Genomic DNA, 24329 nt, shown 5'->3' with positions numbered 1-24329 from the left:
TTTGCTAGGCTTACGGTATCAAGCTGTAGTGTGCTTAAAATTACTTTGATGAATCTATAAAGGGTCTTAACATGAAGAGTCTATTTTTTATGCTTCCAGATTTTTTTTTTTCAGTTTTTGGCCTTCAGCTCTGAATCCACAGTGGCTTCAGAAAAAAAAAAAGGAAAAAGAAAAAAGCAAAGCAGTTGTGTTTCTATATTTGCTGTAATTTCACAAAGGTGGAAGTATCTGGTTCTAATTCATTTCATGCAAGAGTCAGACTAGGTATTTTTTAGTACCTATATTTATGACTGAAATCATCTGCATGTGTATTTTTTGTAGATTGACTCCACTGCATTACATAATGGTGAATTAAATGAAAAATGAAAGGCTGTTCTAAGTAGAATTGTCTTGTCATTGCAGGCACTGGCATCTAGCTTGGTGCTAGAGAGCAGTTATCATTTACAGCAGATACTGATAGTGTCAATGTAATGGAAGCTTTGAAAGATTTCAGTTTCTTCCCACTATCTTACTTACCATGGAGACAAGCCTTTCCATAACCTGGTAACTTTATGTTGCTTGCCTACAAGAAGGTTTAGCTGCCCCCAGCACTTCCCACCTTGCCTCATTCTTTTGCAACTTGCTCATGCAAGTTTTGCCAGGCTATATCTGGAAAATTAAAAAAAAAAACAAGGAGCTCATATAAAGAATTTTAATATTACTCTGAAGACTGAAGAAACCATACTAATGTGATCTTTTTGTTTGAATTAATGAAGTAAAGACAGATGATACTGTAATAACACTAAAATCAGGAACTAGAAAGACCATTTGTATTAAGTCCCTGGAATATGTGGGTGTAACTGTGTAGTCTGCAAAGCATATTTAATTTTGCCTTCAGCAGGAGCACTAAAAGAAGAAAATGAATACTAAAAATTTAAAAATTGCCTATTTTTTTCCTCCTACATCTCAGATTATTTGAAGCTTTTAATCTATTTGTGATATTAATTTCCTTGTACCTCTAGGCATTTTAGATGACATGGAAAATATTCAAAGGCTAACATGAGGGAAAAAAAAACAAACCAACTTTGTTATAAGTATGGATCTTTCAGAATTAGCAAATAAGGAGAATTATTTAATCTTTAGCTGTAATTCTGGTCTCCAGTGTGGTCAAAATACGAGGATTGTATTAGAGGAATTGAGGACTTATTTTCTAAATGAGTAGGGACAACAAAAAAAGCCCTCAAACTACCAGAAAAACAAAAATGTGGACTATGGAAAGGAATTAACAACTAATGAAAATCCTTCCTGACTGACTAGATGCACATTTTTAACCTTATATTTTACCGTAGTCAATAGTATAGTCTAAATCAGTATTTCTGAAATTTAATCTCTATATGAATTGCAGTCTCCTCCTTCCAAGTTGTAAGATTTGTTGTACAGAGAAATGAAGTGTTTGACATGTCATTGAAATTTTGAAGACAATTTTGAAAGTTATTACAAATTCTCTTTTACGTACTTGGAAGTGTGGCTGATGCTTGTTCTCATGCTTGTTTTCAGACCTATAAATTTGCTTTTATGTAGGCAAATTATATTGCCACAGGAAAGGCATCTTAGCAAGAAATTTTTGCACTCTCTCCAGCATGCAGATTCCTTTCCTAAGAAATGTTAAGATTGTAATGTTAAGAAATGTAAGATTGCTATTAAATTGTAATTTGTCCCAATGTGGGTGGGATTCCTGTTATTTAAATATCTCCAGTTCATCAGCCACTGTGGCAGTCACCCTAGCTTTTCTTTGTTGGTGGTGGGGTTTTACTCAATGTATCAAAGGGAGTCTTGAGTCCGATTTATCTCACTCTCAAGTAAGCACCTATGAAGATAGGTGGCTATTTCTTTCCATATAGCTTCCTGTAGACATTTAACTGTGTATAGTGACATTCAGTAAGCAACACTGGATAGATTCAGGAATGTTACTGAAGAAATATTTGAAATTTGAATATTTCAGCAAATACTTTTTGGTACTTACATAAATATTTCATATCTATGCTGGCAATGCAAACACCAATATCTCATTAATCTGTTTACAAACTTTTATTTTCTATACCTCTACCATACTGGGTATATTTATATTTATAACTTTATATGTTCTTAAACATATAAGGTGATAGCTACTGGAGAGAGAAGTAGGGAAAGAGAGGAAATCTTACTGAAGTGTTTAATACCATAAGACCTGTCAGTTACGAGAGCCCTTAATTTGTAGAGAATATATTTCATAACTACAGATTGAAAATTTAAATCACATATCTCGTTCCTTGGCATTCTCTAAGAAATAAATAGTTGTATCCATCAGATATTATAGAGTAAGGACTTGAACATTCCTCTTAAAGTTTTCTCTTTCCTCGGGACCAATTCAGTGAAGCTTAAAAATACTTAATCAGGCTATGACTATGTAAAGAGCTTATTCTTTTTCTTCAGCCTTAGTGTTTTGAATCCCCTGAGCCTGTCCAGTTCATCTAATATTCCAGAGGATCAGTAATGTATTTCTACAAGCCCAAAAGTTTCAATTCAATTCAAAAGAATATTCTAATGGAATACAAATAGGCTGTAAAAGTAAATGTCACAGAGAAGTACAGTTATATCTCAGTGAACTTCCCACTACATCAAAGTAGGGATGACACCTGACTGACAGTAATCTTATACACCTAAAAAACCATAAGATACTCTTTTACAATTAGTTGAGAATATTCATACTAATCCTTGTCCTGCAGACTTGTCTCTTTATAGAAGTTGAAATATGTAGTAAAACCTGGAGAGATTTGTCATTGTACAAGAATTAAGAATTACTATTGCTAGACTTAAGAATTACTATTGCTAGACTTAAGAATTACTATTGCTAGACTTAAGAATTATTACTGGTCATACTGCCCTGTAAGAATCTTCCTTTTTTAAAAGAAATAATAACATGTTTAGTTTATAGGAGATATATGCATTTATTTTCCTTTTTCTTTCCAAACTTTTAATTTTTCCCTCAGCAGAATCTATATAAAGATATATTTTCCCACTCCTTACATTCAGTTGTACCTACAAAATCAAGGTGGTATTAGAAGTGAATTGCTAAATTGTAATATTGATTAAAACAAACAAAACCTCTGAAAGTTTCCAGATGTTTTGTTTAGACAAATTGACTTTGGCTTGGGGCTTTTATTTCTCAAGACAGAGGCAATGATAATACTTTAACTCTTCATGAACAAATCTTCACATTTTGAAGAACTGGGAGGATTTTCACACAGACTGATTCCATAATTCTCACCTCATGGAACTGATTTTGTAAACACTATAACACTGTGAATAGAAAAATGCTTCTGACCTTGTCCACTAATCATCAAAGTTACAGAGAATTGTGAGTTAGTCCCACCAGCACAGTTTCTGCCTGCCCACTGTGTCACTCAAACAGAGCTTTGTGTTTCACTAGAGTAAGGTCCTCCACTTGGAAGCACGGGAGGGTTGTAACTGTTGTTCAGAGTCATCTTAGAGTTTTTGTAACTGTGATTATTTTTTTTCCCAAGCTTTGGCTTTCCAGAGACTTAAAGTTGCCTCAGTTCTAAGATGGGAACAATCTGAAGAGACCTGTAAAACATGATTAAATCAAAGGTGTGAGAAGTTTTAAGACAAAATGAAACTAAATTGCTTGAAATGTTAATGGTCTTAAAAACCAGTTTTGACCTTTATTATCACTCAGTCTTAGCAGCAGAACTGAAGGAATAAACATGAAATCCAAGCAATCACAACTGTATCCCTTAGGCTACCTAAAACCCAAAATCAAACAAAGGAGGATTATGGTAGGAAATGAAAAAGAAATTTTTGTATTTGAGGAGAAAGAAGGGCTAGGAGGGCTAAGAAATGAAAACAAGATGCAGTAGTACAAGGTACCTAATGAATCATCTTTTACCAGAGGAGTTGTTTTGTTTCTCTGTTCTAATTGGTAAGGATAACATACAGAATGAAGAAGTATTTTAAGAGCCTAAGCACATAGAAATATATTTGATGGAAAGAGTATTATGGCAATATAGAAAGATGCAAATAAGAAACCGATGATTTTGCTTGGTTATAAAGTAAAGATGGCTATAATTAAATCTGGTAGATTTAGTAGTCATGACAAGATAAATCAAAGTTTTATAAGAGAAAAATTCAAAGAAAACCGATCAGTTATTCTTTTTTTCTCAATATAGATCTTTTCCAAAATAAAAGGTTTTAAAGTATAACTTCGTCATTGCTAATGAGCAACTTAATTGTCATTCCTTGAATTGTCTGCCTGCCTGAAACCAAATCCTGTCTCCAGATGAATTACCTCTTGCTTTTTATCAAACTGTTTTTAAAAACAGCTTTTCTCAACTCAGAGCAATTAAGAACCAAGAGTCTTACCATTTAGCTAATAGAAATAGAGCAAGTGCTGGCACTTGTGACAGGGTGAGCTTTTAATGCTTTCTGATGCTCTGAAAGCATTCACTATGAGATTCCAGAATTCCAAAACTGGTCCGTTTTAAAAAAGGAGTTTTATTAGTGGTGCAAGTTTACTCATCAAATTTGTTCATTAGAATGGTACATTCCATGCTGAAATGCATATTCCTTCATTACTGTGATGTTAATTTTGGAAATGAGAGTTGGGGAAAAGGTATTTCAGAGAGTAAAAATCATCTTAATGCTTTGCACAAAGGAGGAAATGAAAGGGGTGGATGGATAAGCTTTGTCATTAACTCTTATTATGAAAACCTGCTGAGACTAATATATGCAGACTCTTATAAAAAGCTTGAAGGCTGAAATATCAGTGTTTCATCTTGCTGTTTTCTTTCTTTCTTTCTGTAATGCACTGTGAAAATGCAATTAGGTGATTTTGTAAGTTATCCTTAAAAACAAAGCCAATTTTTCATGCATACTAATGTACTTAGCCAGTATAAATTTTGCCTGAATCAAATAATGTCTTAAAGATACTACTTGATCAGCTTGATGTTTCTTTTTCAAATGTTTTTATAGAAGGTAGAAACATGGTAAATAGCGCTTCTGGTTCCTGTCAAAATATAACTGAGAAATTAGAAACTTAAATGTATTCTCTATGGTGCTGAGAATCATGAATTTTTATTGAAGTCACTGGAACTTGAGTAAGCTCATCACTTCAGTAGCATGTCCATAAAGTAAAACTCTCCCTGTGGCCTACTCATCACTAATATCTTTGTGTTTTTTAGACCATTATTTTGTAGATTGTCACAGTTCTGTTATCTGCTTTTTTGTTGTTGTTGCTTTTCTTATATTTTTGCTACTTTGATTTGCTAAATATTTCAGAATCCTGCAGCATGTGCCCTCAGCATCCCTCAGTTTAGTGAGGGAATGTGTATATTTTGAGTTTAAAAATCTCACCATATAAAACCAAATAAATTGTTTTTATTTGTCTCAGAGATATTCCAGGTGGACTTAATAATTTTGGAATGATATGTTTAATGCGGAGCTTCAAAATTAGGATAATTGGCATCAATTTTCTAAATGTAATGGTAATCCTAACCACAAGTCTCTGTGGGTTGTTTAATAGGAGAGACACCATTTTCAAAGCAGTAGCTAAGGGCAGAACAGTAAATAACTACTGCTGTTCTCAGGTTTACCTACATGATTAACATGTACAAATGTTTTATTTGGTTGGTTTGCATACACTTTCCAACCTTACACTTAACATACAGAGTATGTGTCTTCCTCTAAAATAAAGTAGCTTGTCAAAGCTGAGATGACTTAGTGTAACTAGTGCTGTTATAAAGTGATGCTAAAATGTTTATATTGAATATTTATCAGCTGGTGATTTACAGTGTGCCAGAGGACACACATGCTCCTTCATAACTCACATCTTTATGACCTTATTATCTGCTCTTATTTTCTTTATGTCACCATGAAGGAAGGAGAGAAGAGAGAAAAGAAGAAAAAAATAGATAAGGAAAAGAAAGAAGAAAGGAAAGAGAAAGGGAACCTAAAATTCAAACCATGGCTGAAAAAATCTTGACTTCAGTTAATTCTTTAACTCATTTAGAAAATTTTAAGACTTTGCTACTCTATGTAGTTTTATCTGATGTAGAGGTTTTTTTTTTCTTGAATGTTCTATGAGGTCAAACTCTAGGGTTAAGTTACTGTTTTCAAATAATCTACACAATATTCTCTTAGGAAGAGAAAATCAGTGAGAAATGAAAAAAATATAGACTCTCTCATGCTTTGAAAATAACTTCAGGTGAAGAAGACACAATAATCACATCATTTTCTTTTAAGATAAAATTCTGTTAAACAGCATCAGTCTTCAGTTTTATTGCATTTTAATGCGCCCTTTTTTTTTCTAGCTATGTTTGAAAGAGGTAATACTAGGAATCGAGATCTTTAAAAAGAAGCAAATATTCTGTGTACTGTGGTGTTAATGTAGCAAACACCCAAATCTATAAGGAAGGTGCTCAGAACCTGAAATAGAACTCACTCTTAAGCAACAAAACCTAAATAAGTAGATAGATGATATTAGAAAAAATGCTCACCATTCTGTGATTTGCAGAAATACAGCTTCATAGAAAAGGACTTCAAAATATGGGAAAATGATGAAAAGCTGTGATTTTTCTTTCTTCCATCTCTTGTTTCTTTGATGTTTATGTAAAAGTGCGGGCCTTTACTCCAGTCCTGATTGAGTAAAAGGAGAAAACAGGGAAGGAACATGCATCATGTGATACTTCATCTTTAAACTGCTTGGCCAGCCATCAAAAGGCTTTAATGATGATACTATGACAAGGAAAGTAAAACTCTGTTAAAACCAGGTTGATTAGTTAACTTCATTTTCACACTATGAAAATATGCTTGATTCTTAATCAAGAAGAAATAGCCTGAAAAATAAACCTCCCTCCTGAAATACACTTGTAAAACAGAGGGATTACCATGCATCACAAACTATAGAAGTAAGCCGTGACAGTTAGTCACATTGCATTTGTTCTATGCTATCTGTTGGTGCTTTGCGTAACACATATACTGTTTTAAAAATTCTGGATGGTAACAGCTTGCAGGAAGACACTGTTTTCAAAGGAATCTGAAAGCAGAGGAGAAAAGCTTTTTCCTAATGGCATAAAAGAGTATGCAGAATTTGACTCCTCTCAAAAGTCTGAAGATGCTGTAGAAAGAGAAGACTTTTCATATAGTGAAAATTAAGTCTTTTTATCATATTGATAATAAACAGTTAATGGTTTTTGATGAATCATTTGAAAATATTCTGTCTGATTAAAAAGCCCTCAAGTATATTTGAAGAGTCCAAAAATATTTAGCAAATGTTTTTATTGCCTCCATGCATTTGGTAAGCTCACCTTCATTTCCTGTAGCTCTACTGAATTACATATCAGAAGCAAATGAACTAGGGAGATATTTTGAATACAGTTCAAAACATGAATAGTAGGAGAGGTGCAGATCAAGAAAAAAATCTGGGTTTCATTTCTGTTTCCCAGCAGACACAGCAAGGCATATTGTCTCACAGTGGAAACTTTTTAATTGCATCTGGAATACTTAATATATTCCTCTGACAGAGAGTATATTCATAAGGAGTTTCTTTCCACCATCCAATAATGGAAAAGTGTATAGTTCTTTTGCATGTTTTGGATTCAGCTCCTAATATTGTTTTGACTGTGTTAGAAACGTATCTTTGAGAATAATGGTGGTTTCTGCTGTGTAGGAAAAATATTAAACTCAACCACAAAATAAAAGGGATTCTATGAAAGAAAGCAATCCATCCATTGCCTTTATTCTTGTTATCCCCAGGTGAATTAATGAGAATATTGAGCCCAGTAAGATATACTTTCTCCTTGAAGTACTCAAAAGAGAGGTTATAAGCACTTGAGATGGTTCTCCAGATGAAGATAAAATATTCTGAATTGCAATGTATGTACAATTAAGTGTAGCAAAGCAGGGTAGGAGCCTGGGTTATGATGCTTACAACGCAGATTCTTTTTCTTTTTTTTTTTTTTTTTTTTTTTGGTAAAGGACCACCTGAAGCTAGACTTCTGCAGAGTGACTGGAAAATGGGATTTCCACCCTAACCAGCATCCCACATAATCAACCCCCCCACACACAGAGGCAGCTCTGATACTTTCCACCAAAGCTACAGATCTTAACTATCTTTTATCAGTCTGTTGGAGCACAGAGTTAGACTGGGCCTTTTTCCACCATCCCAGGTTGAAAAGCAATCTAGACACTCAGTGTGAGTACGTGCCGGTAGAAGAATTGCCTCAAAAATAAAAAGGTGACACTGTGGCCTGCAGCCTCACATACGCTGAGCAGATTTCTTCTGATTGTCATATATACCTTTTACATAACTCTCATACATTAATACATATATAGGAGAATAAAAATGATCAAAGGATTTCTGGATATAATGGCAGGTCAAAGAGCAGACTGCTGGGGTTTTAGTTTGTTTGGGTTTTTTTCCCCCTTAGGCCATATTTTTGTTTATTTTAGAGGAAAACACATTCCAAAGATATGAAAGAAATGCCAAAGCACCAGACAGATTAAATGGTTGGAGAATGCAGAAAACACAGAACAATAATTCATGAAATGGAATCTGCAAAGCTTACAAATGCTGATCCTCTCATGCCAAGTATGTATTCAGAAGAATTGTAAGGCTCAAACCCCTTAGCCAAGCCAGCTCTGCTGTCTGGGCCTGAGGAGAGGAGGAGAGCCAAACTTGTCTCTCCCTTTCCCACCTCTTCCTTGGCTGTTTCATGCACACAACGTGCAGGGCTTGTGTTTTTGAAGGGACTTTTCATTCTGTATTACAACAGCCTTCATACATTTATGCAGGGCATGAAGCTGCTTTTTGTTTTGTTACATGGAACTGTAGCTGAGAAGGTGAAAAATCAACCTTTCATGCTTTATGAAGTGCTGCTGTTGTATGGGAACTGCTGCTGTTGAACCCAGACAGGAAAAAAACTATGTCACTCTCTTCTATATTTTATTTGTATACTCGTATTCAAAAATTTGTGAAGTGCAAGAAGGCTGTCGTTTCTGTTGTAAAGTATATATCTGAAAATAATTCTTCCTGGCAAAAAGTATTTCAGTGTCTCACCATAGTAAAAAAAAAGTCACAGTTCCTGTAGCAGTGTAAGATTTGACATTTTATGGCTATGATACCACATACAAATTGATTGCTATAACATTTTTATATGGATATTTCGAAAGAAATATGTGAACGTTATTGTTTATTACTTACAGCATCATTTACTCAAAATCAACATGATAAATGTAACATAAGCCTGAACAGAATGTCATGCAATAAAATATAATGTGAAATCAATCAAAGTCAGGCTAATGGCAGACGTGAGGCTCATATTCTGACTAACTGTGCTGCGAGACCTGGACAGGCTGGAGAGTTGGGCAGGGAATAACTTGGTGAAATATAACAAGGGAAAGTGTAGAGTCCTGCATCTGGGCAGGAACAACCCCAGGTTCCAGTATAGGTTGGGGAACGACCTGTTAGAGAGCAGTGGGGGGAGAGGGACCTGGGGGTCCTAGTGGACGACAGGATGACCATGAGCCAACACTGTGCCCTTGTGGCCAAGAAGGCCAATGGCATCCTGGGGTGTATTAGAAGGCGGGTGGTTAGTAGGTCGAGAGAGGTCCTCCTTCCCCTCTACTCTGCCCTGGTGAGACCCCATCTGGAATATTGTGTCCAGTTCTGGGCCCCTCAGTTCAAGAAGGACAGGGACCTGCTGGAGAGAGTCCAGCTCAGGGCAACAAAGATGATTAAGGGAGTGGAGCATCTCCCTTATGAGGAAAGACTGAGGGAACTGGGTCTCTATAGTTTAGAGAAGAGGAGACTGAGGGGTGACCTTATTAGTGTATATAAATCTATAAAGGGGGAATGTCACGAGGATGGAGCCAGGCTCTACTCAGTGGCAAACAATGATAGGACAAGGGGTAATGGGTACAAACTGGAACACAAGAGGTTCCACTTAAACTTGAGAAGAAACTTCTTCTCAGTGAGGGTGACGGAACACTGGAGCAGGCTGCCCAGGGAGGTTGTGGAGTCTCCTTCCCTGGAGACATTCAAAACCCGCCTGGACACATTCCTGTGTAACATTATCTAGGTGTTCCTGCTCTGGCCGGGGGATTGGACTAGATGACCTTTTGAGGTCCCTTCCAATCTCTAGCATACTGTGATACTGTGTGATTTAATGTTTCTAGATTTTGCCTAAATATTTATCTCTGTATATTTTAAGAAGCTCCACTGACTTCCACACATCCAAATTTAAATACATGTAATTTTTTATAGATTTGGGGCTTAATGTTGGGATAGATATAAGTTTTGAATTTTTCTCTCTCGCTTAAATGCATGACAGTAATCCCCTTATCATTTAGTAATATTACTTTTCACTCCATTTAAGTCTTCATTCACCACTAATATGCAGCACTGAGGTACTTCTGTAAAATTAATCAGTGATTACAAATAATGTTTAGGAAATTTTCCTATTTCAAAGAGTTCTCAAGGGCAAACAGAAGAGGTTCCAGACAGAATAAGTGGATTAAATGTTAAAAAGTGTTTCTCTTCTAACTTTTGTTTTTGTATTCCATATCGGAGACTTTAAAGCTAAATGTAATTCATCATAACTGTCCTGTTTGTTTATGTCCTGGATAGATGGAAGATCATTGTAGACTTAATAAATTACCCAATAATATGTAATACACTTTTGGAGGTTATTAAAAATGAATGAATGTGATAGGTATTGTTGAGTTACTGAAATAATTAAGTTAAATTGTCGGCTACATATTTGATGAAAAGGGAATATTATGAGTAAAGTTAAGATAGATTTGACAAGCTTAAAATCAGCTTCAATTACTGTATCTACTCTTTTTGAACTCAGTGTTAAGAGTCTTCCAGGCTATGTCTCCAGGTTGAAATGTAAGTGGAAGTTTTAGAAAGGGTCTCGCACTTGTTCTGATCTCAGTCCCCCTTAATTGCATTTATTATAGGTCTAAAAGGGGAGGGCTGGTTACTGGAACAGGCTCTCCAGGGAAGTGACCAAGTCACCAAGCCTGTCAGACTTCAAGGAGCACCTGGACAATGCTCTTGGTCATATGGTTTAGTTTTAGTAACAGGAGCAGGGAGTTGAACTCAATGATACTTACGGGTTCCTTTCCATTTGAGATGTTATGAGATTCTATGATTCTATTAAATAATGGATTTCTGACATGATGGCACATAGAGTCAGGAGAATTACTGGGAGAAATACATTGCGAAAATCAGAACCAGTTGTCATCAACTGTAGAATTAGTGGTGCAAAAGAGGTGCTGTTATGTTACTTCCTCTTCAATGGGCTGTGTCATTTGCTTTAAGTCAATAATACATAACTGAAGAAACAACACTTAAACTTGACACTGTAGGTGCTTGTGTGGTCACTCATTGTGACTAATAAAGGGCTGCTGTCACTACTGGTCCAACACTTACTAGTGTGCAGCAACAGGGTTGTTCAGCTAAACAGCTATGACTTTACATGTACTTGTGGAGACCATTCTCTGTTTTCTTTCCTGTTTAGCAATTTAAAATAAAGTTGTCATTGTTTTAAGCTGACGTCTTTACAGTTAATGGCGATTTTTCTAGAACATCATTGTCAAGCCACACTCCAGTATCTCTATATTTTCGTAGGTTTGAGGACCTCCTTCTAAAAGATAATAATTCTATGAGTTCCATGATTCAGAAAAAAACAATAGTTTTAGCCAAACTTGTCTGCACTTACCTATTCATAATATGATATGTAAGCACAAAGATTCTTTTTCTCATCATAAATATGCATGAGAATCTTATTAACATAAATCTGATGTAACAGGTTCACCATGTATTTAATTTGCCTCCCTGCTTATTTTTACTGTTGTTTCTATTTTCCTTAGATATCGCTTGTTCATGTTCTACTTAGAGCCTTTGTTATGCATTCCTTTTAGCTGTTTGATGCATCACAGTGGTTTCAATAACCCTAGTTGGAGTATTAATGTGTTTTGATAAGACTGGCAAAAATTTTCTCATTTGTGAATTGGATGAATAGCCACATAGTCATTAAGCAAAATATGTTTGGACATATGCAAAACTTTTGCAAATATTTACTTTTGCTGCCATCCTATCTATGTGTCATAATTCACAGCAATTGAATCTGGTGCACCTGCATTCTAATACTACTGTTAAAAAATTAAGTATATTGTTTATTGCTGACTTGCCTGTTAGGCAATATGACTGGACATTTAATGAAAAACTTTAAAATATTTGAACGTTAGAATACCCTTATTTTCCTTCAAATAAGCTATACAAAAAATATTATGATCTTATATTTGTTTGGTTTTCCTCCATTGTATTTACATTTTCACAATTTTTTAAAGATTCTACCTCTCTGATGCCCTAGTTTAAAATGGTTGACTAACCTTGCATCCCATACTGTATTATAAACACAAAGAGCTGAGCTCATTATTATATAAAGTTAAATGAAAATATACAAAAGTGAACTGTTTTGGAATTCAATTATACGCATAGTAATTTCAGTCCAAAATTCCATTTACTATTGATGTTTAAGTGATTTGTACAGTAATCATCTTATTTCAGTATTTTTCCAATTATTCCAGGAAAGCATAAATTTACTATTTCTTGGCAAAACTGAAGGGGTGTCTTCCTGTCTTCTCTCTGTTTGCTTTGGGTTTTGGGGGGTTTTGTTTTTTTTTCTTTTTTTTTGTTTGGGTGTTGTTTTTCTTGTTGTTGGTTTGTTTTTTTTTTTGGACTTGTTTTTTTTTTTTTCAAAACCTGACAATCCATATTTATGTGTCTCATTACATATATTTTATTCAAACTTCAGACAGATGATGCAATTGTGAAAATATGGAGTGAATCAGGAAATCATGGTGATGAGTGGAGCAAAGTCAAGTTACCCTTGGGGAAACTGAGGAATTTTGAAGTTATCTTTGAAGGCATTCGTACCAGAGACCTAGGAGGAGGAGTAGCAATAGATGACATAGAGTTCACCAACTGCACCACAAGTAAGTTCAAGAGGAAAGTTTCTACATGACTGTTAAAGGAAATGTAGAATGTTCTTGCTTGGTTTTAAATACATCATGGTCTTATTGTTTTCATTGTGACATTCTTCAAAAAATCAGTTATGAATGCATTGTTTTTATTCTTATAACTTCAGTTGCCTTTTCTACTCATACAGAAGACTTAGAGTAGCAGTTTCACACTAGACTATTGCAGGCAAATGCAAGAAATGCTTAAGGTTTTTTTACCTTTCTTTGGTGTTGAGTAAGAACTATTCTTTAATTCACTGGTAAATTACTGAGTCTCTGATGTTTTATATAATAATTTTATAAAAATTATGTCAGATTTTATCAAGTCAAGCCTGTGGTCTCCCTGTTCTATGGTAAAGGCTTTTGCCATAAAAATAACTTGAGACTACAAATGAACCACTGTCACTGTTTTATTTCCCAGTTCAGTTAAAGTGTTAAGGCCAGCAAAGTAAACCTTTAATTTCTTCACAGGGTACTCATCCTACTTAATTCATTCTTTTGTGAACCATAGGCTAAAATAGGAAGAATTTGCCTTTAATTTAAAAAACCAAAACAAACAAACAAAAAAAACCAAATTAAAACTGGGTGGATTGTGAATTCCATCAAGAAAGGATGGGCTTTTTATCCCTGGTAGGCAAAAGCGTTGCACAGTGACACAGCATAAGTGGATTTTTTGAGTGAGGCAATCATTACTGGTGCCACATATCAACACTGTATGGGTTTTGAGGAAGTTGTAATCTCCTGCCATGGTCTCAATGCCCATTATAATTTGGATCATGGAAAATACACTTCTGGAGAGCATTTTTTCATCTAGTTTCATCTGAAAAATAAAGGTTTCGCATTCAGAAATTACTCTGTGATGTAAATTGAACAATGCAAACTGGATACGAGTTGAGACCTACTTCAGAAGTGCACTTCAATAAAACTCTGAGGCAGATGTACCTTTAAAAGTTCTTCCAGGCCCATGAACACTAGTGATTACCTCTGCTTTTTCCAGTGTTTCATTGTCCATTTTCCTATGCATGTGATTATTCTCCATTCTACAAGGATGCCCTGGTAGGATATTGGAGGTCAACATTCCCCTATAATGTCAAATAACAAAGGGATGTTGATCTTTCTTGCAATTTGTTGCCAAGTTGTTCTCAGATGTATCCATATATAGAGTGGGATCTAGTCAAACCACACTTCTGGGATTCTGTCCCATTTTAAGACTATTTAGATACTTCACAGTCAGATTCCTGAAGATATTCAGGAATTAAAGATCAATATACAATAAAAATACATTTCTTTAGATTTAATTAGAAAAGTAGGAACCCCCAGAGGTTAATCCTTTATAGAGCTGTCACTTGCATGGTGGACATTCTTGTGCTGTACTAAGGTACAGTCTTTATATAGTCAGGAAACAGTCACTGACAACTTCTCCTGTACTGTGTGTTAGGCACAGCAGGGTTTTCATTCATTTAGTTGCTATGTATCCTATGGGAATGTGTTTATGCTGACGCCTTTGCTTTTCAGAAGGACCAGAGACCTGTCATATATTTGCTTTATAACTGTGTGTATGTGCATGTGTGCAAGTGCATATAAAAAAAAAAAAAAGAACAAACCCTCCACCTTTACCCCTACAGCTTGATTTTCCTGTTTCTACATTTAAGCTCAACCCAAAGTCAAGAGGGAATCATTGCATCATCTTTAGCACCTTTCACATCAGCTCTGTGTATGATTTATTTGCCTTCTACTTCACAAGCTGAGATCTGCTTGCTTAATTTTCTCAAGACTTTTGGTATGCTGACCTTATTCTTGGCATGATGACATGAAGGAGCCTGATCTGACCTTTTTCATTCTTGTTGTTATTGATTCTTTACCTTTGTAGAACAAACAAACAAAATACACTTTGCCAGAATCTCAAAACTAACATTTGCTATCTGACCCAAGCCTGGGCCTTTTAGGATAGAGAAAATATGTCAAGTCTAAATTGTTTTTCTGTAGCAGAGGGTTCACCGTTTTATTGTGTCTATTGTAGCAAAGCTAAAAGACAGCAAACACAATCTTACTGTGGCCAAATCCAAGGAGAAGAGTAACACACAATCCAGAAGGGGTCAAGGGGCTTCTTTTCCACAAAATGACTTGATTTACAACACTTATTCATGTACTGTGTAGCTGTAGAATTGCTGAGTTAGACAGGGTAATCGAGGGGAACTGAAGGCCACATCTTTATTTTCCACTGGGATTTACAAGGTTAGATTACAAGATCTCATATAATATTATGGATATTCTGGCCATGGTAATTAAATAAGCAGAGAAATAGACCATGCACAGAAAAAACCTAGAAGTTAATTGAAAATAATTTTAACTTGAATAACAGGTTAGAAATAAACAGAAAAGAAATGAGAAAACCTCAAACTGCATGGGGGAAAAAATTAAAAATGTTTAGCTGCTTCCCAGCAGATGGCACACAGCAGTGGAGATACGTTAGGGAAATTCTGGAGCTTTCAGATATGTTGGTATAGCTTTCTCCTTACTGTCCTTTAGAAACCTGCTAAATGGTATTCCTGTGTCATGGTTTACAGCCCACACATAAAACAATAGCCTTTTTGCAGAAATAATGCACTCAAATGGAGAATGGGAAGAGGGAAGAGAGAGGTAGCTTGTGTGAAGCTTTTGACATCTGGATACTGGAACTGCTTTTATGCAGTATGGCAATATTCAGTGGTTATTACAGAGTTTAATACACTCAAAAACTTACATTATTATTGTACATGTGTTTTCCTTTAGATTGCTCTTATACAACGTGTTATAGAAAAAAACTCTGCATATGATAAGGGAATCTGCATGGAGGTGGATTAGCTCTGCGGATGACTTTGCCTTTCACTTACATATCTGTGATTTATATAGCTCATGTTATGCAAGGATTTTCAAGTGGCAGAATCTTTTAAGTATTTCCTTTAGAAATTAATTAGTTAAAAGCTTCTGTATCAGTAGAATACTCTAGATAACTTTATTAACTACGGTCTGAGCTTCGGAGGCCTTATTCTTCAAAGCTCATTTCCCTCAGGCCTCACTAATTTCTATGGAAGTGAAGGTCAAGAAACAACTGTGTATTTAGTGGAAATATAAAAGGTCTTGGAAATCTTGTCAGAGAGAGAAAAAAAGAAGGTATGAAAAAGATGGTTGTGAGAGGGTAAGTTATGTTTTCATAGCAAAAATAATTTAAATTCCAAGTCTGATATACCTTTATTTTACTTGTTTAGTTAAAAAAAATTAAAAACAGTGGAGTCACATCACAGTCAGAGAAAGATTGTTCTCAATATTCATTTATTGATTAATTACACTTGATTTTTTCACCTTCTCATAAAATAATTCTTCATGCAACTTTAGTGACAGAGTATCCTACATGATCTAAACAGAATTTAGAGTGATCATCTTGTGTGCTTTTTAATAACTGACTTTGATCACCCAAGAGGTTATTTGCATGCTAGAAAAAATGCCTGCAATTTTGCTTTAACAAAAACCCTGGGTATTGTACAGTATAATCACCAATGATAATTTTTTTTTTGAGACTTATCTGACACTTATCCTCATAATAACATCTTCTGAAAGTCTTGTCACAGATAAGCTGTGGTCTGGTAACCTTAAAGGGCACTTCAAGCTTTATTGATTTGCCTTTCCAGCTGTCATATAGCAGTGAATTGAGTGCAACTCATCAGATGTACTGTTAATAGTAGTCTGAATTTTGTACATCTGTAATTTTACAGAAAAGGAATCTTGATCTCCAAATACAAAACACAGAGTATAAGCATGGCATATACCTTACTCAGCCATATCATACATACTGATTAAGACACCACCTGAAAAATGAACAGTGAAAGATGAATTAAGTAAATCATAACTCTAAATTCAAATTAGACAGACATATCTAGAATAGTTGATTATTTAGTTGATTTATATAGTTTTCCATGGTCTGGCAATTCAGTGCAATAAAAGTCCAGAAAGAAGAACCATTACAGCTCCAGTGATCTTTGTGGGTTCCCTCTTTGGGATCAGATTTTGCAAGCTTTTCTTCTCATTTCAAGGTAAACAGGATACATATTCAATTATACTTCACGTGATATTCAAATTCTGTTTCTTTTTTAAAAGAAAGCCAAATCCAAATGGCACAGTACCAGTAATAGGAAAGTGATTTAACAAATTGAACTGAACAGAAACTTTCTTTAAAATAAAATAAAGTTTGCTTTGCCTTGTGATAAAATTTTTCTTTCACTTTCTCCTCATATATTTGTATTCCTCCTCACTTACTGTTTATGGCAAAGATTATAGGTGAAAGTACAGCAATCCTTTGAACAACTTTGCTTCCATGCTCCCATAAACAAGAAGCTTTGAAAGTCTTAGCAGAAAACCCCTTTCTCATTAGAATTCCATCCTAGCTTTGCAGATCAGAGAGAAAACAACTAAAACATCCTAGTGTTTGGGTGTGTAGGCCAACTTTCTTATTTTTAAAATAAGCCAGTGTTTTCTTTGAATCCTCAGCTATGTATCATGCAAAGCTTTACATTTAGTAGAGAATGAATTCCTTCCACTCAGACACTTGAGAAAAGTTCAGACTCTCATAACAGAAACATCCAGTACAAACCAAGCCCTGAAGAGAGAGAGGGAAGGGAGAAAGCAGCCCGAACTGATTTAGTAAACTTAAGATATACATTTGTATTCAGCCATAATGTATGTCCAGTTACTTGTGATTTTTTTAATCTTTTTTCTTTTTTTCTCTCTTCAAAATATTTTCATGTTTTATGATAGTTCAACTGTTTTTACAAATAGGTCACTGTCAGATTATTCTGACATGTGACACTGGAATTGCAACACCTGGCTAAAACTTCTCAGTAAATGTGCTGAAATGAATGATAAAAATCTTATTTATTAGTCTCATATTTGGATTTTGCCTTTTGAAGGAAATTATTCTTCAATTTTATGGCGAAATGTTAATTCACAAATTGCTGATGTTTATTGAATCTGCTTCATTCTGGAGGAAGAATGCTCATTTTGAGAAGTCTAGTAATTTTTGGTAGCTTTAACTTAATTTGAGTTACTGTGTCATACATTAACATGAGTACACTTTATCCTTTTTGAATGAAAATCATAATAAGCTCAAATCTCATTACACTCAGTGGAGAGTACAGATGACAATTTGGTTCTAGGCAAGAAATAATCTCCCTTCTGGAAATGTGACCCAGCCACAGCTGCCTTTCACAGGACATCCCAAATACCCTTGTGCAAAGGACTCAGTGCGGAGGGCAGTGTGCTCAGAGGACCTACAGAGGAAATGCAGGCTCCCTCAGCTCAGCTTACCAGTGCTTCCAGAGTTACACTGGGCGAACAGTTGAATTCCTCAACAAGTCGTGTTATGCCTAAAATGATTCATAAGGTGTCCCTGCCCACGGCAAGGGAGCTGGAACTAGATGATCTTAAGGTCCTTTCCAACCCTAACGATTCTATGATTCTATGATAATTGCATATTAAAACTTTCTAGAAACATATGAAAAAATATATATTAATTTTTACTGGAGAAGCTTCAGAGAATAAATAATACTGCATTTGACAATCTTCTTTGAAAAGATTAAAAGAACAGAAAGAAGAGAAATATAACACCAGCTTGTATATGACAGTATTCTCTACTTCTTATTGCACTGTACAAGTCATTTACATACCTGTAATACTCCAGGATTGCTATTTCTGTTTGAGATTATGTAAAAAAATGCATGAGAGCTTAACCTTTCACCATATTTCCTTTGATTTGCAGCTCCCATATTGTTATTAGGAAAATTCTTGAGTTCATTTGCCACAGATTTTGAATACGAGAAACAAGTTTTAGCTTTTACTTCACTTTTCACTAGAACTCAGTGGCTTTTTAAGTTTCTGGTTATATCATGTGAAACTTCTGAGGAAAAGTTGCTGACTTCAATGATACTTTGGTTTGGTAGCCCATAGTTGCGAAAGCAGCTTTTCAGTATAATCTTAAAATCTCATCACTTTGACATTCATTTCACACATACTTTCTCTTCATATCCAGTGGATGAAAAGCTCTGAAAGTAATCTATTCGGCTGAACTTTCTGAGGTATAAAGTAGGTCTACACTAGAATCAGGATGCAGGGGAGACTGGAAGGGGAAAAAGGACTAAGCAATAGAGACCACATGTCAAATTGCTTGAGGAGATTTTGTTGTTGTTGTTTTTTCCTGGTTGAACATTTTCATAATTATTGGGAAGTAGAATTTTCTTCAAAAGCATTGCTTGATTTTATACCTTGTATTTAACTTTTGGCTTTATTTTTTTAAATTTTTACCTTACCTCCTCTTCTGTGTTTTGCCACTTGCAGGCTCCAAAGAGACTAAGCTGACAACATCAGACCCTCAGTCATTGCTCAGTCCTCAGTACTACTTAGTGTCTTCTTTAGTATTAAGCAAAGTCTGGCAGCTGCCTACATGAGGATACTGTGAGCCTGAACTCCGTATCCTGCTGATACACTCAACACTCTGTCTGGTCTTTCAGTCTTAAATATTAAAAGTTCCATTTTTGGCTCGTGTGGGTTTAGATACTCCATGATATCAGCACTAGAAGCTGCAGAAGACTTTTCTCCATCTTTTGTATTGCTTGGGCCAGAGACAGTTGTATATCTTCAGAACTATGGATGGATTATTTATTCTCACAGTTTATTTGGTGTCCTTAGGCACCATAATACTACTTGCTCTGGTAATGTTGAGGAAGCCCATTAACAGTCGTTTGTTTCTACGGGTGAAATTCTTTCCTAAGAGTCAATATAATTTGTTAGATCTGCTGTTTATGTCAGAGCTAATGCATATCTTTGAAATAAATCTGGCCTTTTTAAATGACACATTCTGTGAGGAGAATTCCCTACGGTTTTTGAACTACAAAAGAGCCTTATTTGAAATTATATCTAGCTTGCATGAGTAGAAACTTTCTATCTAGATTTCCTTGGAAAAGATTGCCAAGGTCATCCATAAACAGAAACATTATTGATGAGTTTGCTAATAGAGTTTTAATGCGCTATAAAAAGTCATGTAGAAAAGGGTACTGAACAATTGGAGTAAACAAATGAAGAGCTTGATGCGAACTGTGTTTCATAATTCCTGAACTCCAGATACTGAGTACAGTTGAGTTCTAGCTCTAACGAAACCTTCTAAGAGCTTCTATTTCATATATTTTAATTTAAACAAAGGGTGAAACTTTGAAAGTAAAATTTCTTTCTCTGAATGAGATTTTCAGCAAAAAGTATTTTACATTTTTTTCATCTTTGATTATTCCTATATCTTAAGTATTGAGGAAGAAGTGAGGGAAGTGACATAAATACTCGCACTCTACTATATAATTTAAACAACAAATAATAGAATTAGGTGCATTTTCAACTGTCATTTATTTGAAACTATTTCTACTCAGAAGGACATTAACTTCTAAAAAGACAAATAGGGGGAAAAATTTAAATTACCTTGAATGTACATTTCATTTCATACTGTTGACATGGTGTTGTGCTGTTGAGCACCTGGATTCCTCTTGGAGAGCAGAGACCATGACACCTGATAAACAGTAGGTCAGTGTACTTGACCTTGAGTTACGTGTTGCTTTTAAAAACAGCTCAACCCCTTCTTCACTGCAGCCTTTAGCAACTATAATAACTTAGTATTCACTCTATGCCTGTCACAGCTACATAACACTAGCCAAACATAACCTCTGACAATCTATGCAAGTCAGAAGTGTTGTAATGCAATACAGTGAAAGCATCTCTTCTTGGCTGTGCAAGCAATCAGTTCTTTCATGATAAATATTTTAAATAAGAGAACATTCATTGTGTGAACCTAAAAAAGAGCATTTATGGCTTTTTCATTAAGTTCCTTTCTGGTAAAGTTTTCTTAAATTAAAATTACAAGTTTTCCTTTGCTTTTGGATACATTAACTCATTTCATTTTTATGTGTTTTTTAATAGCAAATGCAGAAATAAGCTTAGTACTTCTCAAAAATATTTCAATTCCTGTAATTCTTCTCATTCGCATTGTATGACAAATCCCCAATTGCATATTGGATATTTCAATATTTTCCACCTCTGACATGTATTTAAATATGTGGAATCAGATAATTCTTTTGCTTGCTGTGGCACACTAATAATTTTAATACTGTAGCTTCTGAAAGACAACTTCAGAGTAACACCATAAGCAAAGTACAACTGCTAATGCTTTAGTGGTTGGTTGGTTGGTTTTTTCAAATTATATTTTTTGTTTTTGGCACTGTTTTGTTTGTTTGTTTGTTTTTATAGATTTCTTGAGTTGGTTTTGGAAGAAAAAGGCAAGAAAGAATATCTGCCATAATATCTCATGGTTTTTTCTGCTTAGAACAGTTTTCTGTATGTTTGGATATTCATGGAATGTTGTGACTTAGACTATTGGGGAAAAATATACATATAATATTACATATTATCTATAATCATCAACCATCACCCAACACATTATCTTCTACTTTCTGGTGTTTGAAATACAACTGAGGAATATGATCATTCAAAAAGCTGTATATCTTTACGTGCAGTCCCACACAACCAACATATGCAATGAAATAACACAGAATGAAAATTTCTCATTTCATCTGAAATGTCATTTTTCAGTAGTAGGTATTGTTTTGTTTTATACTGCAACTCCCTAAAGAGAGATTTAAATATTGTTCTTGGAAACGTCCTTCTCCAAATTCAGTCCTAATAGATGCAAACTCAGATTTTGGCAACCTGATAGTTTTGATGATAAAATTAGAAATGGGCAAGATAATATTTTTAATAGCTTCTCTTTTTCTTTCTTCAAAAAGGTTTCTAACTTCTTTTTTTTTTTTTTGTTAAATTGCAGCTCAATCCTCAGAATTGAGAACAGATTTTCCAATATGTTCTTTAATTTATTTTTTCTGATTAAATAGAATTTTTATATTATATTTAAAAACTGGTAAAAATGAAAATTCCAAGTTACAACTTCTCTGTGAACCTCTGCTTGGTTATTGGGGTTGTTGATATTGAAGTTGCATTTTATGGTTAAAACCCAACATATTTCTTGTTTTGATTTAGTTTTCAGCTAGCGTAGAAGTTTTGGTCAAAATGAGTGTGTTCTCTGAAAAGTTAATTTTTATGCCACAGCACTGAATAGGAGTTTAGATTATTTAATTTGATTATGCTACGCTGTTACTGGTACTTTAATTCTGAGAGGGAGTTAATTTTTATCTCTGTCAAAGGCTGTGGCAAAATAGGCATCATTATCATAAATATAACCTGGTATCCCTAAAAATTACATAAAAACAAGATTTTACACCAAAAGGATAATATTTGCAAGTATGTGACTCTTTGATTAAACTTTATGGCATTCACATCTGTTGTGATACAAGTTTTCATTACAACTTGTACAGATCGTATGTTTTATTTTAGGGTAAGCTAAAAAATGAATATTCTTAAATGCTGGTTTCTGGTATGCTTGAGGTACTGTAAAGTAGCTTATTAAAAAAAAAGAACAACTGTAATTAGTATTAAGTGCTAAATATGATAGACTAACATAGCATTTTCTTGATTAAAGGTGAAAGGACATAAAGATGAGGAATGCAATCTGTCACAAAGCCATGAATTTTCAAATGTCATTCCATTGCATGGTGATAATGTACCTCTTTCGCATGCAGTGAGATGAGATGTGAAAATTATTTTACCTTAATGGCTTTGCCATTAAATAATTTCTGTCATTATTTAAGCCATTGAGTGGCTTACAGAAGTCACTTAATTTTCCAGTGCATCATTTCCAGTGCATGGTGGGGAATGGAGATGAGGGAGTCAGACACTTCTCAGAAGTACTCACTGACAAGACAAAAGGCAATGGGCAAAAGTTTAAAAGAAAAACTCCAAACCAAACAGCAAAACAGGAAACTTAGTCTGGACACAAGGAAACCTTTCTTTTTTATTTTATTTTCCTGTCAAGTTGGTCAAACACAAGCACCAGTTTTACATATAGGTTTTTGAGTCTCCGTCTGCAGATATATTCAAAACGCAGCTGAATATGGTCCTGCTCAACCTGCTATAGTAGAGACTGCTTGAGCAAGGGGTTGGACTAGATGATCTGGACAGGTCCCTGCCAACCTCAACTATTCAGAATTTAAGATAAGCCTTATTAATAAGTTTTTCGTAGTATTTTCAATCAAGTTTTGTAACATCATTTAGGGGAGGTGTGAAAACTGCCTTAACCATCACAAACACCTCAGTCAGTATTTTCTCAAGAGTTCACTCATGCTAAGGGCTCTTTGCTGCATAGATTCTCCGTAAAAAGAAGCTATAGCTTTTCCTCTATTTAAGGCATTCATGGCAATGCTGTTGTCTGTGCATTCCTTAAAACCTAGTCAGATCAAATGAACAGTGTAAAATTAAAAAACAAAATAACAAGACAGATATCAATTTGAAACCAGATTTTATTTGTTCCAGTGCTCAGGGACGTATGTGTTTCAAAAGTGAAAATTTAAGTCAGGTCCTCCAGATAATGAAGACCTTGGGCCCACTGTAAGAGAGGATCTGGTTCGAGACCATCTTAAGAACCTGAGCATACACAAGTCCATGAGACCTGAGGAAATCCATCCACGGCTCCTGAAGGAGCTGTCAAATGAAGTAGCTAAGCCACTGGCCATCATATTTGAGAAATCATGGCAGTCAGGTGAAGTTCCCGATGACTGGAAAAAGGGAAATATAACCCCCATTTTCAAGAAGGGGAAAATGGATGACCCAGGGAATTACAGAGCAGTCAGTCTCACCTCTGTGCCTGGCAAAATCTTGGAGCAGATTCTCCTGGAAGGGATACTAAGGCACATGAAAATCAACAAGGTGCTTGGTGACAGCCAGCATGGCTTCACTAAGGGGAAATCCTGCCTGACCAATTTGGTGGCCTTCTATGATGGGGCTACAGAACTGATGGACAGGGGTAGAGCAGTTGATGTCAGCTACCTGGACTTGTGCAAAGCATTCGACACTGTCCCACACAACATCCTTGTCTCTAAATTGGAGCGACATCAATTTGATGGATGGACCACTCGGTGAATAAAGAACTGGCTGGATGGCCGCACACAGAGTTGTAGTCAATGGCTCAATGTCCGGCTGGAGACCAGTAACGAGGGGTGTCCCTCAGGGATCGGTGTTGGTACCAGTCTTGTTCAGTATCTTTGTCGCTGACATGGACAGTGGGATTGAGTGCGCCCTCAGCAAGTTTG

The 24329-nt window shown here is 35.2% G+C and overlaps 1 protein-coding gene across 1 annotated transcript in view; it reads left to right on the top strand.

The window, feature by feature from the left end:
* Positions 1 to 24329, top strand: part of MALRD1 (MAM and LDL receptor class A domain containing 1) — a 245916-nt gene that overhangs the window by 134902 nt on the left and 86685 nt on the right. The window contains exon 29 of the mRNA XM_062633694.1: positions 12858 to 13038. Within this exon, the coding sequence (XP_062489678.1) occupies positions 12858 to 13038 (181 nt within the window). The remainder of the gene's footprint in view (positions 1 to 12857; positions 13039 to 24329) is intronic.

The sequence above is a fragment of the Pezoporus occidentalis genome, unplaced genomic scaffold, assembly GCF_034315485.1.
Source record: "Pezoporus occidentalis ecotype Australia unplaced genomic scaffold, CSIRO_AGI_Poc_V1 ctg40, whole genome shotgun sequence".
Classification (NCBI taxonomy): Eukaryota; Metazoa; Chordata; class Aves; order Psittaciformes; family Psittacidae; genus Pezoporus; species Pezoporus occidentalis.
This window is presented reverse-complemented; position numbering and strand designations above follow the sequence as displayed.